Here is a 15,658-nt window from a genome sequence, read left to right on the forward strand (position 1 = left end):
AAGCTAAATGAAAATACACGTCCACACAAAACCCTGTGCACAAATTGTCAAGGAAGCATCTTTTTTTTTTCTCTTATAATAGCCGTAAGCTGGAAACAACCAACAAGGCCATCATAAAGTGTGGTATTACTCAACAACGAAAAGACTCAAACATGGGTGAGTCGGAAAAAAAAAACAAAAACTGCGAAAAGAGCCTTGAAAAAGTACATGCTGATTTATATGAAATTTCTGAAACGGCAAATCAAACGCTAATAGAAATCAGAATGAAATGGGATTGACTTCCACGGCACACAAAGGGCACTTTTTGGGGTGATGGGAATGTTCGATGTCTTGACTTGGGCGGTTACGTGGGCGTAGGCGTCTGTCAAAACATCGAACTGTGGACTCAGGACTCGTAAAGTCTGCATTGCATTGTGTGTAAATTACACGTTAAAAAAAAGTATTGTAAAAAACAAAACAAAACAAGGCAGGACAAATCGTTAAGTCCGAACGTTTCTCCCCAAGAACGTTCAAAGCCTCCGCAGACCTGTTCCTCTGTTCAAGGCGGCGTCTGTGCGGGAGAGGTCCGGGGGGAAGCGTCGGGGCGCCCGCGGGGCCAGCGCCGCACCCCTTCCTGTGTCGGCCGCGCCCCCCGGCGCCGGCCCGGGGCGGGGACGGAACTGGGGCGGGGCGCCCGCGGCGGCGGGACATGACGGCGGGGCGGCGGGCGGCCGCGGGACATGACGGGGGGCGGCCCGGCGGCGGGCGCGGGCGTGGACCCCGACCCCGCCTCCGCGCGGCCGCCCTCCCGGCTGGCCAAGCTGCTGTCCGCCCTCTTTTACGGGACCTGCTCCTTCCTCCTCGTGCTGGTCAACAAGGCGCTGCTGACCACCTACCGGTGAGGCGGGCGCCAGGGGTCCGGGCGGGATCCGCGGGGGCGCCGGGCTGCTTGGCGGCGACCCGCCCCGGCGGCCGCGCTGTCCGGCACGATATGGCCGGAGAGCCCCCCCACCCCCACCTCGACCCCCCCTCCTCCCCCCAAACCCCGCCAGGTCCCCGGGCCGGGGAGAGCCGGCGGGGCTGCCTGTGCCCTCGGTGCCCTCCGGCCGCGCCCGGCTCAGCGGACGGGCGGGGACAGCGAGCTGGGCGTCTCGCTGCTGAGTCTGGTGACAGCGTGGGTGGCTGGGCCCTCGGCACAGCAACCACGTTTTCACAGGGCTGGACCTTCGCAGCGTTTTAAGAGCCAAACCACAACCTAGCAAGTCACTCTGCTCCCGGTGAGCGTGGGCACAGCTCGCCACTACTTACTGCTCAGGACGCTGCGCAGCTGTGCCTCGAGAGCCCGGTGCTTTTCACGAGCCCCGTGAGCTGAAACAGCTGAGCTGAATGTGTTCTTTAAATGTCAACAATTCTTTCTACAAATTTAGGTGTTCAGCAGTCAGAGAAGTCCTGAATGGATAAGTTTATTTGCACTGTTTGATCATTTCATTCTCAAATTACCAGCATGGTCATGGAAAACTGGGGAAAACAATGAAAAGTTCCTATTCTATATTTTCTGGATGAGTCTGCTGTAAACCAGCAACTTGTGGTTCCTTGAACCTATTTGTGAAGACTAGAAAATCCTGTTTAATTCAGCGTTCACTGTATCAGTATTCAAAGTGCTACAAATTTAGACCCAGCTCCACTATTTAATGGCTGGTCCCAGAGTTGGCAGTTTTTTTCTGGCAAAAGTTGGGTAATTACAGCTCTTACCTCCCAGAGTTCTGCATGAGCTGTCATAATTGAGGGCTCTGTGTAAACTGTACTGTGCTACAAGAATGTAAAGTCAGAATTTTATAGAGTCCAAAGGTGCCTCAGAGAGTATCTTCGGCCTTCTTATTTTATACTTGCCAGAGCTGAGACCCACATAAGCTTGGCTGGTTCCACCTCTAACAGATATTTACTGAGCACTTACTATGTGCCAAGCCCATCGCCGGCACCAGGGAAGCGGCAGACACGGGGCTTTCCAGCGGATCAATAAATAAACTGGTAGCATTTATATTATGTCAGATGTAGCTGTGTGGTCAGAAGGAGAAAAAACGAGGAAAGAGTTAGGGCATGTGAGTATGGGAAAGAGTTTACAGCCTCAGTGTGATCAGTGAATCCTCATTGAGGAGGGGACATCTGAGCCAAGACTTGAGTCAGATGAGGGAGAAGAGGGAATAACATTCCAGGTGTGGAGAATAAGGAATTTAGGTGGAAATTGTACTAGACAGGGTCCCAGGGTAATGGATTGCTAGATTGTGTAGGGTCTTTGTGGCCACTGCGGAAGCTCTGAGGGTGATGGGAGCCACTGGAAGGTGTCAAGCAGAGGAGTAACATGATCTATTTCACTCTGACCACTGTATTGAAAGCAGATATTGGGGGACCACGGTGGAAGTAGGGAGACCATGGTAAATAGTTTTAATTTTAGTCTGAATACAATTTTAAGTCCCTTGGAACGTTTTAGCCTGGGTAGTGACATGACATCATTTGTATGATTAAAAAGATTTCTTTGGCTGGTGGGTGGGTGGAGAACTGATGGTATTGGAAGTAAGGAGAGGAACTAGGAATCAATTGCAGGATTCCAGATAATTCTACGTTGATGGCTTGGACGGGGGTGGAGGGTAGCAGCAGATATAGAGGGAAGGGATGGATTGGGGATATTTTCTGGTGACCCTACAACTGTTGATAGTCTTTACAAGGTGTACCAGCATGTTGCAGCATGCTTCCCAGTGTCCATGGGAAACACAACCCCTGCCTCAAAGAAATTAGAACGAACATGTATCTAAACCTGGAGCATTTAGTAGACAATGCAAGCAAATGAAAGACAATTCAAACACTTGAAAAAAAAAAAAAGAGAGAGAGAGGGAGAGAGAATGCCATTAATAGGATTTTGGGGAGTGGCTGGCAATTATGTCAGTTGAAGTTTGAAGGTAAGTAAGTCTCTACATTCTGCACTTGACTGAGCAGTGTGCTCGTTGACTATGGCAGTCAGTGCCGCCAAAGACATGTGTCCTTTTGCTGGAAGCAGGGACCAGTAATGCTGGTTACGTGCTTGTAAGATGAAGGACAGTGTCCAACCAGAAAGAATTATATGAGACATCTCATGCTCCCTCCTTTCCTTCTTTAAAATTTTGAGTTGCATGATTGAAGGGGGAAATCAAGTGTTTGTCTCAGTAAGGGAAAACAAAACAAAACAAAACAAACCCCCTCATAACCTTATAAATAAATGTTTCACATTTCTGTAATGTAATATACAGTTGGAGGTGTTCAAATAACATTGTTTATTCTCTCTTCTCCAAATGCTTTATTTGGGAGCATGTTTTTGAGGGGTTGGGGGAAGGTTGTGGTGAGTTGGTTATTAACAATAAACCATAGAAATCTGACCCGGGCATTAGCTGTTTAAGGATAGAATGTTGTGTTTCTAGAGTTACCTAATTCACAGGGTCATGGGAACGTAGCTCAGGGGATTTTTTTTTTTTTTTTTTTTCTCTTCCACGTCCTCTGAGCAATTTGTTTGAGCAGTTTGTTTCCAGTTAAGGTACAAGACTGATGGATCGTCTTCATTACTTGTTAGTTTTAGTTTGTTGAGATGCTAAACTTACCTGGTGGGACAGAGAGGAGCCTTTGAAGGGCTTGAACTGTCCGACCCTGTTGGGGTGAGAGGAGGAAGCAAGAATCTGTGGCCACTTGGTTACACTAGTGTGCAGGTGGTCTGGAGTTGTCTTTTTGTTGTCATTTTAATACTATTTTAATACTATTAAATTTAATACTATTCTCTATGACATGCAAAAACTTACTAACCATGCTTAATGAAAAGTATAGAACTTAGTTGTATTCAGTGCAACAAATATTGCCTCGGTGTTTGCTGTGTGTCTATTTCTTTATGCAATCCAGGGCTTTGGAAACATTTAACACAACCTGCTTGGTAACGTGAATCCCTTGGAGTGTTACTGTTTTAAAGTTATTGAATCAGAGTCTCTAGTGGTGGAAACTGGAAGTCTATATTAAAAAAATAGAAACAACTCGGCTCATTTTCTCTCACTTTGTTGAAAACTGGCTCTCTCCTGAAGATGCTGCTCCCACTGGCCCCTGGGAAGGGGGGCTGGATCCTGGTCTCACCTGGGTGTGGCCGGGACGTGGGGCTGAGTCCTCATTGCTCCCCACGGCCCCTGCTCTGTGGAGGGTCCGGACTTCCCATCCCCTTTCCATCCTCTCTGTAATGGCTCCTGAGCTCCTTGGTCCTCCTCTCCACCCAGACTCGCCAAGCCTTCAGGACTTTGGGATCCACGCGCTGAACCATTGCAGCGCATCTCGTCCCACCTCCCATGGTCACTCCCAGGGCGTTCAGTGTATTCAGTGTGACCCCGCTGGCCGCTCGGGTCCTGTGTCGGATGTCCACGTGCCGCTCCACCACCCGGCCCATTTCTGCCGCAGCCTTTCCCTCCTGGGCCCCCAGGACTGCCGCTCTGGAAGCCACTTGACTCCTTTCCCCACCCCTGCCTTGGCCGGTACTTGTCCCGCACAGCCTACCGTCTGTGTCCTTCCTTCAGCATTGAGCTGCTCTGACTGTCCTGGGACAAGAACCATTTCTGGGCTGGCTGGGTTGACTTTCAACTGATGATCACAAACGAACCTAGGAGCTTGCTTTCCTTGTCTCAGCAGTGACTCTTTGGTTCTTTCTCTTCCATCCTGAGACCTCCCACACCCCCATCCTCCATTCTCCTCTGATACTTCATTGAGGAAATAGAAACCGAACTACCTAGAATCAATATCTTGAAACATCTTTAAAAAAAAGAAAAGAAAAGAAAAGAAAAGAAAAGAAAAGAAAAGAAAAAAGAAAAGAAAGTCGTTCTATTGTGACCATTATAAAGAATTCAAATGAAAGAAAATATTAGGGTGAAAATTTAAAAATGACTATAATTGACATTGAACAACAACTTCAGACATCTTTTTAGATTGATGGAAGGATTGGAGATGTAGATGGATAGTTTGAATTACTTTTTATATAAAGTGGCATGTTATAGGTGCTCTGTGTTTACTCATTTCTTTATAAACTGTTTTCTTTAATCCAAAAAGAAGTTGGAAAAGAGGGGCTTTCATTTCATTATGTCATTTTTTTGAGGCTCACCTAAGGCTCTCCACCACTTTTTATTATGAAAAGTTTCAAGCACATGGGAAAATGGAAAACAAAGTACAGTGAACACACATACACACGCCACTGAGATTCAATAATTAACATTTTGCTAAATTTGCACTTTTTTCCCCGAACCATTGACTATAAGTTGTGAACATCATGACACTGCACTCTGAAATATTTCAGCTTACGTCTCCTGAAATACGAATATTCTCTACATAGTATCATTTTTGCTCTTAACAAAATAATTTCCTAAAATAATCTGATACCAAATCTATAATCGTCCCTGTTGACCCCAAGATGTCTTCAAGGTTGTTTTAAACATTTGAATCAAGATCCAGTCAAGCTTCAAGCAAGGCATAGAATTATGTCTTTTTAGTTTATTTTAATTTAGAAAAGTTCCCCCTTTTCCCCCCTCTTCCCCCTGATAGTGACTTTGAAAAGCCCGAGCCAAGTGTGTTGTAAAATGTCCCACGTTATAGATTGTCTGATTTCTTTTTTGAAGTCTCACTTAACTTTCCTCTGTTTATTTAATGGCAAGTTAGATCTAAAAGCTTGCTTACATTCAGATTAAACTTTTTTTCTTTGGCAAGACTGCTTTGTAGTTGACCTTGTGAACTTCTGCTTGCATCATACAAGGGGTCGTCCCACCATTAGTCATGCTGGCTGTGTCTGAAGGCGTACGTGAGGTGAGGAACGCAGGTTGCGTGTATGTAAGAAATTTGGTTTTAACCAAATTGAATGGAGAAAAGAGAAATTAAAGCTCAACTAAAAGAATTGATTTTTCAAATACACATCTTCAGTTTCTGATCATATATATGAACTTCCTGCTATGAATGATGACACGTACCTACTTCTTCCTGTCTCCCCTCCCCTCCCAGTCTTTTTTTTAGAGTGTAGCATCCTGTTGTGTAATGATAATAGCACAATGTTTTGAATCTGTTCTGTATTATTTGGGTATAATGATCAGCACACTTTTACCACAGTGTCACCATTCCAGAGTTCATTATTTTGATTTGACTCCCAATTGGTGGATTCCATGGTCTGGTAGTATTTTTATGGAGAGTTCATGGACACTGTATTCATTGTGCTGAATATTCATAACAGATGTTTCTGTAACAAGCATGTTTTTAGATCTGGAGTTTATTTATTTTCCTCATGTCAAGGAAACACATGGGCCTTTTATCTTTGAGTTATTTTGTTTCTTTATGGAGTTCTTTAGCCCTCTATGGCTGTGTCTGTCTATCTTTTGTATCTTTTCTTTCAGAGTTCGTCTTTTTCCTGGGTGCTCATTGTGATGACCTCATCTTGGTAATTCAGTTTTCAGCAGTGACCATTTAGTTCCGTGTTTTTTCTAAATTACTCATGTGGCCGTCATGCTGTTTTGATGCTCAGTTGGTTTCCTTAGCTCCTATTTCATCTCATTTGACTGCTTTGTCATTTTGAGACAGGAGGGAAGTGGGCAGGGCACAGCCCTTCAAGGATAGATGCAGCAATTAACATCAAAATGGTGGAAGACCCAACTCCCAGTTGGCCTTGAGGATTAAGATGGTGGGAGATTTGACTTCTAGTAGACCTTGAGCTTCATTACATGCTCACTGTAACATATTAGCATGGTGAATAATGTGCCCACAGGTGCCATTTCAGTCCCAAGGCTAACCACAAAAGGCCAAAGAGTGGGAAATGGTCAGCTTCCTGGAAATCCCAGCCTCTTCCCCAGGGTAGTTAGACTGGTCCTTCCACTTATTAGCATATGAAGCCACCAAGCCCATAAAAAGTGGTAGTACTGCCCCTCACGCCCTTTTGCTCCCTCATCTTCGGAGATGGCCCGCACTCTGTCTGTGGAGAGTGTACCCACTTCTACTCTAACCTGAGCACCCACCCCCCACACCTCGTGGCCTCTCTCTTGCCTTCTGAAACAGCCTACTCTCTATGCAGTATGTATCTCTCTAAATAAATCTACCTTTACTCAACTGTGGCTCGCTCTTGGATTCTCTCCTGCGTGAAGCCCAGGACCCACACTTGGCGGGACATGTCCCAGGGACTCATTGGAGACCTGGGACATGGCCCTCCTCACACCCCACATCTGTTTTTCCTGCATCAGTTTCAGTTTTGAGCTCTTGTTTTATTGGTATCTTCTTATTAAGGCGTTCTGCAGCTGGAAGCAGTTACAAAGGGTGCCGTCTCTCCCTGTGTTATATTTTCTTCTAGGCTGGGCTCTTCTGTCTTCCTTCTGTAAGTAAGCCTTTTGTTGTTGTTTTACTGTTTATGTTGTGATCTTATAATTTTGTTTGATGTTGCAGGCTGTAGTCCCAAGGAAGGAGGCTCTCGGATGCAGGGAAAGTATCCTGGGGATGGTGCTGCAGGGGAGTGAGGGATGCAGGGTTAGGTAGAGGGAGAAGTTGGGCTGTGCTGCAGTCATAAGGAAGCCTGGTCCCAGGACCCCTGGGCTGGAAGAGCTCTGCAGAGTTGTCCTGCCTCAGGGCGGGGGCCCTGGCCTTTACATCACTGCACAGGCCAGTTCTTGGAACACAGGCTGCTCTCGGAGCGGGTGGGGGCTGTTGGCAAGGCAACGTTCTTCAGCTGAGGATACTCTTGGACAACTGGGGAATCAGTGCTTCAGTCCAGAAGCGGGTATCTGGATGGCACATGCAGCATCCACTAGAGTTAATTTTCTTCTGATGATGGTACTGTCTAAGCATTCATTTGGTTTTCTCCGATTGGTTAAGTTGGTTCTTTATTCCCTTCTTACCCTATCTGAAATAGGTATGTTTCCCCCGACATAAAGTTTGAGGGCTAAGGTTTTTTGGTGTGTGTGTGTGTGTGTGTGTGTGTGTGTGTGTGTGTGTGTATGTGTAATATTCTCCCTTTCTTAGCAGCCTGAGAGAATGACCGGGAGCCAGGGAAGGGCTGTGCAGTGAGTGAGCCCAGTGAAGTGATGCGCTGCCTTGTTAAGTATGGTATGAGGTAGGAGTTAAGATCCTATATCTAGTTACCTAGTGCCATTTGTTGAAAGACCATCTTTTCCCTACTACTCTGAACTTTCATCTTTGTCATGAATCAGGTGTCCATATATGAGTGTGTTTGTCCCCATCTCTGTTCCCTTCCATTGTCCTATTGGACTATCATTGTGTAGATACCACAGTCTCTCATTTATTATATTTTTAAAGTGGATCCTGGCATCCAGCAGAGTCATTCCTTCAACTTTGTTTTTCTTCAAGACCATCTTGGATAATGTTTGCTCTTACTTTTCCATTTGATGGTAGGATCAGCTTGTCAGTTTCCACCGACTACCTACTGGTGTTCTTACAGAGATGGAGTTGATTTTAGAGACCAGTTTGTGGATAATGATCCACTACAATATTGATTCTAATCCATGAGCTTTATTCAGGGCTTCTTTAGTTTTTTAAATATTAGCTTATAGTTTTCTATGTAGAGGTATTTCTTTGAAGTCTTTTATTAGATTTTTATATGGCTGTATTATTAAAAGAAAAAAAGGAAAAACAGTATAATGAATCTCCATGTAGCCATCATCCTGTTTCAACAGCCTTGTTACATTTATATCCCCCTTCCATTCAGTCCCAACATTTCCCCCCAGATTATTTTGAAGCAAATTAAAAATACATCATTATATGCATTTCAATATGTATTTCTGAAAGATAAGAAGGCCTTTTTGTTTTAAAGAAACACTATCCCAGTATCATTTCATACCTGAAAAAGTAAAAATTCCTTATTACCATAAAATGCCTGGTTAGTGCTATTTGGTGTTTTTTGGATGCTATTGTAAATGATGTCTTAAAAGTTTTCATGTTCTTTGTGTCTTTCTGGTATATAGACATAGAAATGATTTTTTTTTCATATGTTTGTCTTGTATCCAGTAACCTTGCTAAAGTTATTGATCAATTCTAATAATTTATCCCCAGATTATTTTGGCTTTCTACGTATACGATTGTGTTGTTTGTGAATACAATGACAGGCTACCTCAAGAAGCAATAGAAGCTTGCTAAGCTTAGTAACGATCAGTTTAAAAAATGAGAAAGAAATGAGCAAATGAAAAGTGAACAGACTGGATGTTCTCACTGTCTAAGACTGAAAAAAAATGTCTAAGACTGTCTAGTAACTCCTGGCATTGTGTGTTGTGTGTCATCATACTGTTTTCAGATTTTATCAGTTGCTAAAATTATTTGTTATTCTGTATTCTTTGTAGTTTCCCATCTCCAATTGTCCTTGGAATTGGACAGGTAAGTGAAAAGAAATTAACCTCTTGATTAGTTGTTGGTACCCATGGTGAAGTTTTAAATGCTTTTGTCTAAGACTGTGGTTTACAAATTTGTTTGGCTGGTGGAGGACCAATGGTACTTAGGGTGAAACAACATTGAAATATTGACACACATTTTATTTCATTTTACACTTTAGGAGTAGTTGTATTTGTAGAAGAAACAGCTACTTATTTTAACTTTCTTAATAGAATTTAATTACTTTAGAAAAAGGGGGGCAGCAGACTGACCACCTCCAAGGTCTTCTGGTTAACAGATAAGTGTGCACCGTTTAAGCCACTGTGCCTGAGAAGAAAAGGGTTGGGGAGGTGAGGTGAGGCCCACTAGGAATCAGGGAAATCTATTTTTACATGAAATCACCCAATTTGTAGATGGTGGCAACAGATTCATATTTTCATGAAACTCTCTATGGGCCAACCAGAACATGTTTGCAGCTTCCTTCTTGAAGTGTGTGATGTTTATTCTCAAGTGTAAGGATGAAGTTGGATAAATTTTCAGACTAACTCCATTTGACTGTTTATGAAATTTTCCATTAATATTTTTTGGGAGATAACTAGGTTTATTATTTATTTTTAGAGGAAGCACTGGGGATTGAACCCAGGACCTCATGCATGCCAAGCACGCACTCTACAACTTGAGCTATACCCTCCCCCTCTGAAATTTTCCATTAGTATTAATTTGTGGCTTGTTTACTTTTTTGGTCATATGCTGGTGATTTCTAGTAGAAACTTGGTAACAGGCACCTAAGGTTTTTGTTTTTGTTTCCCTTTAGTTGATAGGGAGAAAAACTTAAAATTATGAAAGTTGTATCTGTTAACTAAATTTTAAATTGTAAATCTGAACTTTATGTGCTTAAATATTATTCTGGTTAAACGTTTTGCTAATAAGGTGCTCTATAAGGAAGTAAGGTATGAAAAGTTAAGTCTATAACTAAGGACCTCGTAAGTAAGTCATAAATACATACTACAATTATAATCCAGGGTGGACTCAAGATACATAAATCCATCGTTAAGTGTTAGGTTTCTACACTTATCAGGCTCAAGGTTTAGGAGGATAATCACGTTGGAGGAGTCAATAAATTTTTGCATCCTAATGTAGAGAAAAGTGAGTGAATTCTACGATTTGCATAGGAAGATGATACTGAAATTTTTTATTTCATAATAATAATCAGGAGTATTTCTAAGATACCTGGTGTACCCCAGATTAATAGAATTTGAATGAGACTTTTTGCAATACTGGCTAGATTGAAAAGAAAAATAAATCCCTTTTGGAATGTGTTTTTCTCTTAATTTGTCTTCTTGGTTATAGAAATATTGGACTTTTCAAAAAGTGTTTATGTATGGAGTTGGCCCCCCTTTCCCCTTTCCTTATCCCCCCTCCCACTTACTTTATGGGGAAAGGTGATCATATGCTTAGTAAATGGGAGGTGTGGTCCAGGCCTCACCGACTGCAGTCACTCTGGTCAGTTTTGGGGACACTGTTTTTGAGCCCCTTGAAATAACGTGTATGTGTGTAAATCAACTTGATATATAGATTACAGTTCTGATGGAATCCATGCAGTGGCAAGAAAAACAATTTTAATATTTCAAGGAATTAATAATTCTTTTGGAACCTAGAAAATGGACTTTGCAGGTACATTTCTTCCTGATGAATCTTTTTTCTTCTGATGACATGTTTGTACCTCAGTCTTTCCAGATATTTTCCTGAAGTTTTTCTCTCCCCTTTTCTTTAGATGGCAGTCACCATAATGATCCTGTATGTGTCCAAGCTAAATAAAATAATTCACTTCCCTGATTTTGACAAGAAAATTCCTATAAAGGTATGTGACGAAAAGTACAAATAGCTATGATGGGAGATGTGAAAATCCTGTGGAATTACAAATTGAATACAGGTCCATTTCTATATACACTGCTTCCTGCTTAAACTGGATAGAAACTTCTTTCTTAATTTTTTTTAATTTTGGGGGAGGAAGGTAATTAGGTTTATTTATTTACTTATTTTTAGGGGAAGTACTGGGGATTGAACCCAGGACCTTGTGTATGCTAAGCAGAGCTATACCCTCCCCCAGAAACTTCTTAATAAAGATTTTATGTCATTCAGTTATCCATTAATATGACATAGTAAAAGTGTGTGCTTAGCAGTGGACGTTAGATAAATACTGTGTGTCTTCCGAAATGGCAACGTCTTCTAACAGGAATGGGCAAATTTATTTGATAGAGGGCCAGATAGTATATATTTAGGCTTTGTGAGCCCAGGCGTGTCTGTTCCCGCTGTTCAGCTCTGTCACAGTACCATGAGAGCATCCGTGGATGCTATGTATGTAAATGAACCATTGTAGTTGTGCTCTAATGACACTATTTAGATACATAAAACTTGGGCCAGATTTATCTCTTGGGCTCTCCCTGTTTGATGACCCCTGTTTTAAGCTTTCGTTTTTAGCTCGGATTGATAGAGGCTGTGAGTGGAATGAAGAATAAATATAATTTGATGGATGTAGCTTTTTCCCATGGTGGAATCAGAAGCATGAGATCTGCCATTCCTTCCTGGGAATGTGGAACAGAACCAACTTTTATTGAACAGTTACTGGGTATCAGGCACTTAATTCTTAGAGCAATCCCACACAACGGGGAGTATTGAGTGGGTCATGGTAATTTTTGGATTTAAGGGGATTAAATCAGACTGTCGGTTCCTTGAGGGTGAGGACCTCACATGGCTTGTTCATTGCCGTATCTCTAAGGCCTGGAAAAATGCTGGCATCTAGCACAGGGTTAGTCATCAGACTGACTAAGCACATGCTTACGACATCCGTAACCAGCGACATTCACAAAAAGAGAAAAATAAAATCTTCAAGTATAGGAAAGATATTATTAAACCAAGCATCATAAGAAACCAGAATATTGTTGGGCTTGCCTACACTTAGTTTGTGATGTATTATCATTTTTAAACCCTTTAAACATTTGAAAATTATAAAATATGATCTAGACATAGGGGGAAAGCATCATACATGAATGTATAGCTTATACTCACTGCCTAGGTCATGAGATTAGATCACAAAATCCTCTTTACCCACTATTTTGACTTTGGTAATAAAAATTGTCTTGCTTTCTTTGTAGGTTTTCTAAATCTGTATGTATCCCTGAATTTTGTAGTTAGTTGCCTATTTTTGAAAGTTATATAAAAGGAGTTAAATTCTATATATTCTTTTGTATCTTGCTTCTTTTAGTTAATATTATGATGGTCAGATTCATCCATGTGTTCTTTTATTTTTATTGTATAAATATGTTACAATTTACTTACCTGTTTTTACTGTTTATGATAACTTGGGTTGTTCCTAGAAAAATTAAAAGTACTGTTCTGAACATACTTACAGTTGGATCTCAGTGCACGTGTATTTGTCAGCCAAGGAAGGCTCCCGTAACAAAATGCCACAAGCTAGGCGGCTTAACAGAAATTTATTTTCTCCCACTTCTGGAGGCATGAAGTGCAAGATCAAGGTGCTGGCTGAGAGGGTTGGGTTCTGATGAGAATTCCCTCCTTGCTACGTAGATGGCCGCCTTCTCCTTGTGACCTCACGTGGCCTTTATACCTGTGCACTCCTGGTGCCTCTTTCTTTTCCTATAAGGACACAGGTCCTGTTGGATTAGAACCCCACCCTTATTACCTCATTTAACCTTAACTACCTCCTAAACGGCCCTATCTCCACATGCAGCCCCCTGGGGGTTAGGGTTTGAAGATAGGAACTTTGAGCGGACACAATTCAGTCTGCTGTAGAATACTTTTACTTTATGGTGGGAAGGACAGGTAATTAGGTTTATCTGTTCATTTGTTTACTTAATGGAGGTGCTGGGGATTGAACCCAGGACCTCATGCCTGCTAAGCATGCGCTCTACCACTTGAGCTGTATCCTCCCCCTCATTTTTTAATGTTCATTCAGATATCCTCTTTTATGAAGTACTTGTTCAAGGCTTTTGCCCATTTTTCTATTGGGTTGATGTCTTTTTCTTACTGATTTATATGTTTTTATTTTCTTTCTTTTGTATTTATCATGTATCCTTTATCATGAAAAGGAATCTTAATTTTAAAATAAATTTTATCAGTCTTTTCCTTAATAATTTTTTTTAAATTTTATTTACTTTTATTCTTGGAGGGGGGGAGGTAATTAGGTTTATTTTTAGAGGAGGTACTGGGGATTGAACCCAGGACCTTGTGCATGCTAAGCATGCACTCTACCACTTAAGCTATACCCTCCCCCTCCTTTTCCTTAATAATTAATGACTATATTTCTTATTTAGGAAATCCTTCCCTAGTCTGAGGTTATAAAGATCGTTTTGTAGATAAAAGATGTATTGTTTTTCAGAATTTTGTTGTAGATGAACAATGGCAGGGCTGAAAAAATGGTGAGTTGGGGGTGGTTAGTGCATCTGGGGACTAGTCACACATCTCTCTCTTCCAGTAATTTCTGGCCTCTCCATGTGATCAACGATGTAGGCTAGTTTGGCCTTGCTTACAAAATGGCAGGCTCTGGGGAGTCAGAATGGTTGCATGATGGCTTAAGTCTTCAAGGATGAGGGTTCCAGAAAGCAAGGTCAAAATTGCATTGCTTTGACTTAGCCTCAGAGGTCACATATCATCATTTCAACTGTACCCTATTAGTCAAAACAGTCCCATCCAATTTTAAGAGGAAGGGGCATAGACCCTACCTCTGGATGGAAGGGATTGTCAAAGTCACATTTTAAGAGTATGTGAGAAGGGAGATATTGTTACAGCCATTATCTCTGATGATGGATTTGTCAATTTCTCTTGGTATTTCTGTCTGTTTTTTGTTTTGTTTTTGTTGTATGTATTTTGAAGCTTATTATTAGGTGCATAAAATTTTAAATTAGCTTAATCTTTCTGGTGAATTAAAGTGTTTAATTATACGAGATGGACCTCTTCTGTTTTAATTCTTTCAGTGTTGCCCTGGAATTCACAACAGGCATATCTAACTTAGCAAATTGTAAAGCTGAATTAATAAATGTATCCTCCCTTTCAACAATGCAGAGACTCCACTTTACCACTTCACTCCCTCTACCTCTCCACCCAACTTAAATATGCTCTTGCTACTAAGTACTTTAAAACTCTGTTTAGATCTCATAAAACATTTTTCTTTTCTTTAAAAAAAGAAATGTCCATTTATATTTACCATTTATATTTAAATGTCCATACATATTTACTGCTTCCTCTGTTTTCCTTTCCTTCTTGGATCTCACACTTTCTGCTTTCCTCCTGGATAGCAATACCTTCGTTAGCATTGACTTTCTAATGGTCTGCTTAAATTCCCTTAGTTTTCATTTGTCTGAAAAAAGATAAAAATTTTTCCTTTGTTTTTGAAGATACTCTTGTTGGGGGTTATTATTTTATTTTGGCAGAACTTCAAAGATGCAATTCTGCTGTCCTCTGGCTTCCATTGCTTCTCTCTGGGTTTCTGTTCTCCCTTTAGTTTTGGCCTATGAATTCCCCACCACCTTCTCTACGCTTTCATGTATTTAGGAAGGTTTGAAGTTATTTCATCTAGCATTTTTAATTGCTTTCAGTGGGGGAATTGGCACAAATAACTTAGCACATAGTTGCCAGAAAGTAGAAGTCAGTATTGTTTTTATTTTGAATTAGATATGGAAATGGGAGCTGATTCTTTCAGTGCCTAAGACCCTTTAAGGTTGTAATATCACCAGCCGTGTCATTGCTGAGTTAGTTGTAGGTTGTTAACCAGAATGTTGATGAATAAAGGGGAGGGTCCTGGATCTATTATCTTGCTTACCTTTCTTAAGCAAATTTCGTAATAAAATTCTATAGCTTTTTTTGGTAAATGGCACATAGTATTTAAAAATCTGTCAAGGGATATTGTATCTGAGTTGCATGCTTAATGTCTTTTTAGTGGAAAAAGAAATGTTGGATTCACCTTGATAACTATGGAGTATTGTATCAGTTAAAAAGTTCTTAAAAAGTATGACCTTATGAAGGGATATGTGTATTTTTTCACTTATGGAAGACTAGGTCTTTCTTCAGTACGTTCTGAACACTATTTCTGTAAACAATCAGAAAACCATTCAGGAGCTCAGAGCTCTGTAAACCTAGTTCAAGTACAGGGTACGTTGTTTGACCTTGGGAGATATTTAATTATTCTAGGCTTAACTCCAAAGTAGTGTGGCTGGTATACACAACTTTGTGAAAGTGTCACCAACTGTGTGACATTTCAGTGAGAGAT

General features: G+C 41.3%; 1 protein-coding gene across 3 annotated transcripts in view; it reads left to right on the forward strand.

Moving 5' to 3' along the window:
• The first annotated feature begins 658 nt into the window (after positions 1-658).
• The window catches only part of SLC35D2 (solute carrier family 35 member D2), a 45,227-nt gene continuing 30,227 nt past the window's right edge, over positions 659-15,658 (forward strand). The window contains exons 1-4 of one of the 3 annotated variants that reach the window (XM_074363047.1): positions 755-877; positions 8,017-8,104; positions 9,345-9,378; positions 11,147-11,233. In XM_074363047.1, the coding sequence (XP_074219148.1) occupies positions 8,076-8,104; positions 9,345-9,378; positions 11,147-11,233 (150 nt within the window). In that variant the 5' untranslated portion in view covers positions 755-877; positions 8,017-8,075. Of the gene's footprint in view, positions 878-8,016; positions 8,105-9,344; positions 9,379-11,146; positions 11,234-15,658 lie in introns of all 3 variants that reach the window. The other 2 variants (XM_074363045.1, XM_074363046.1) reach the window with 2 other exon arrangements.

Source organism: Camelus bactrianus, chromosome 4 (genome assembly GCF_048773025.1).
Source record: "Camelus bactrianus isolate YW-2024 breed Bactrian camel chromosome 4, ASM4877302v1, whole genome shotgun sequence".
NCBI classification, from domain to species: domain Eukaryota; kingdom Metazoa; phylum Chordata; class Mammalia; order Artiodactyla; family Camelidae; genus Camelus; species Camelus bactrianus.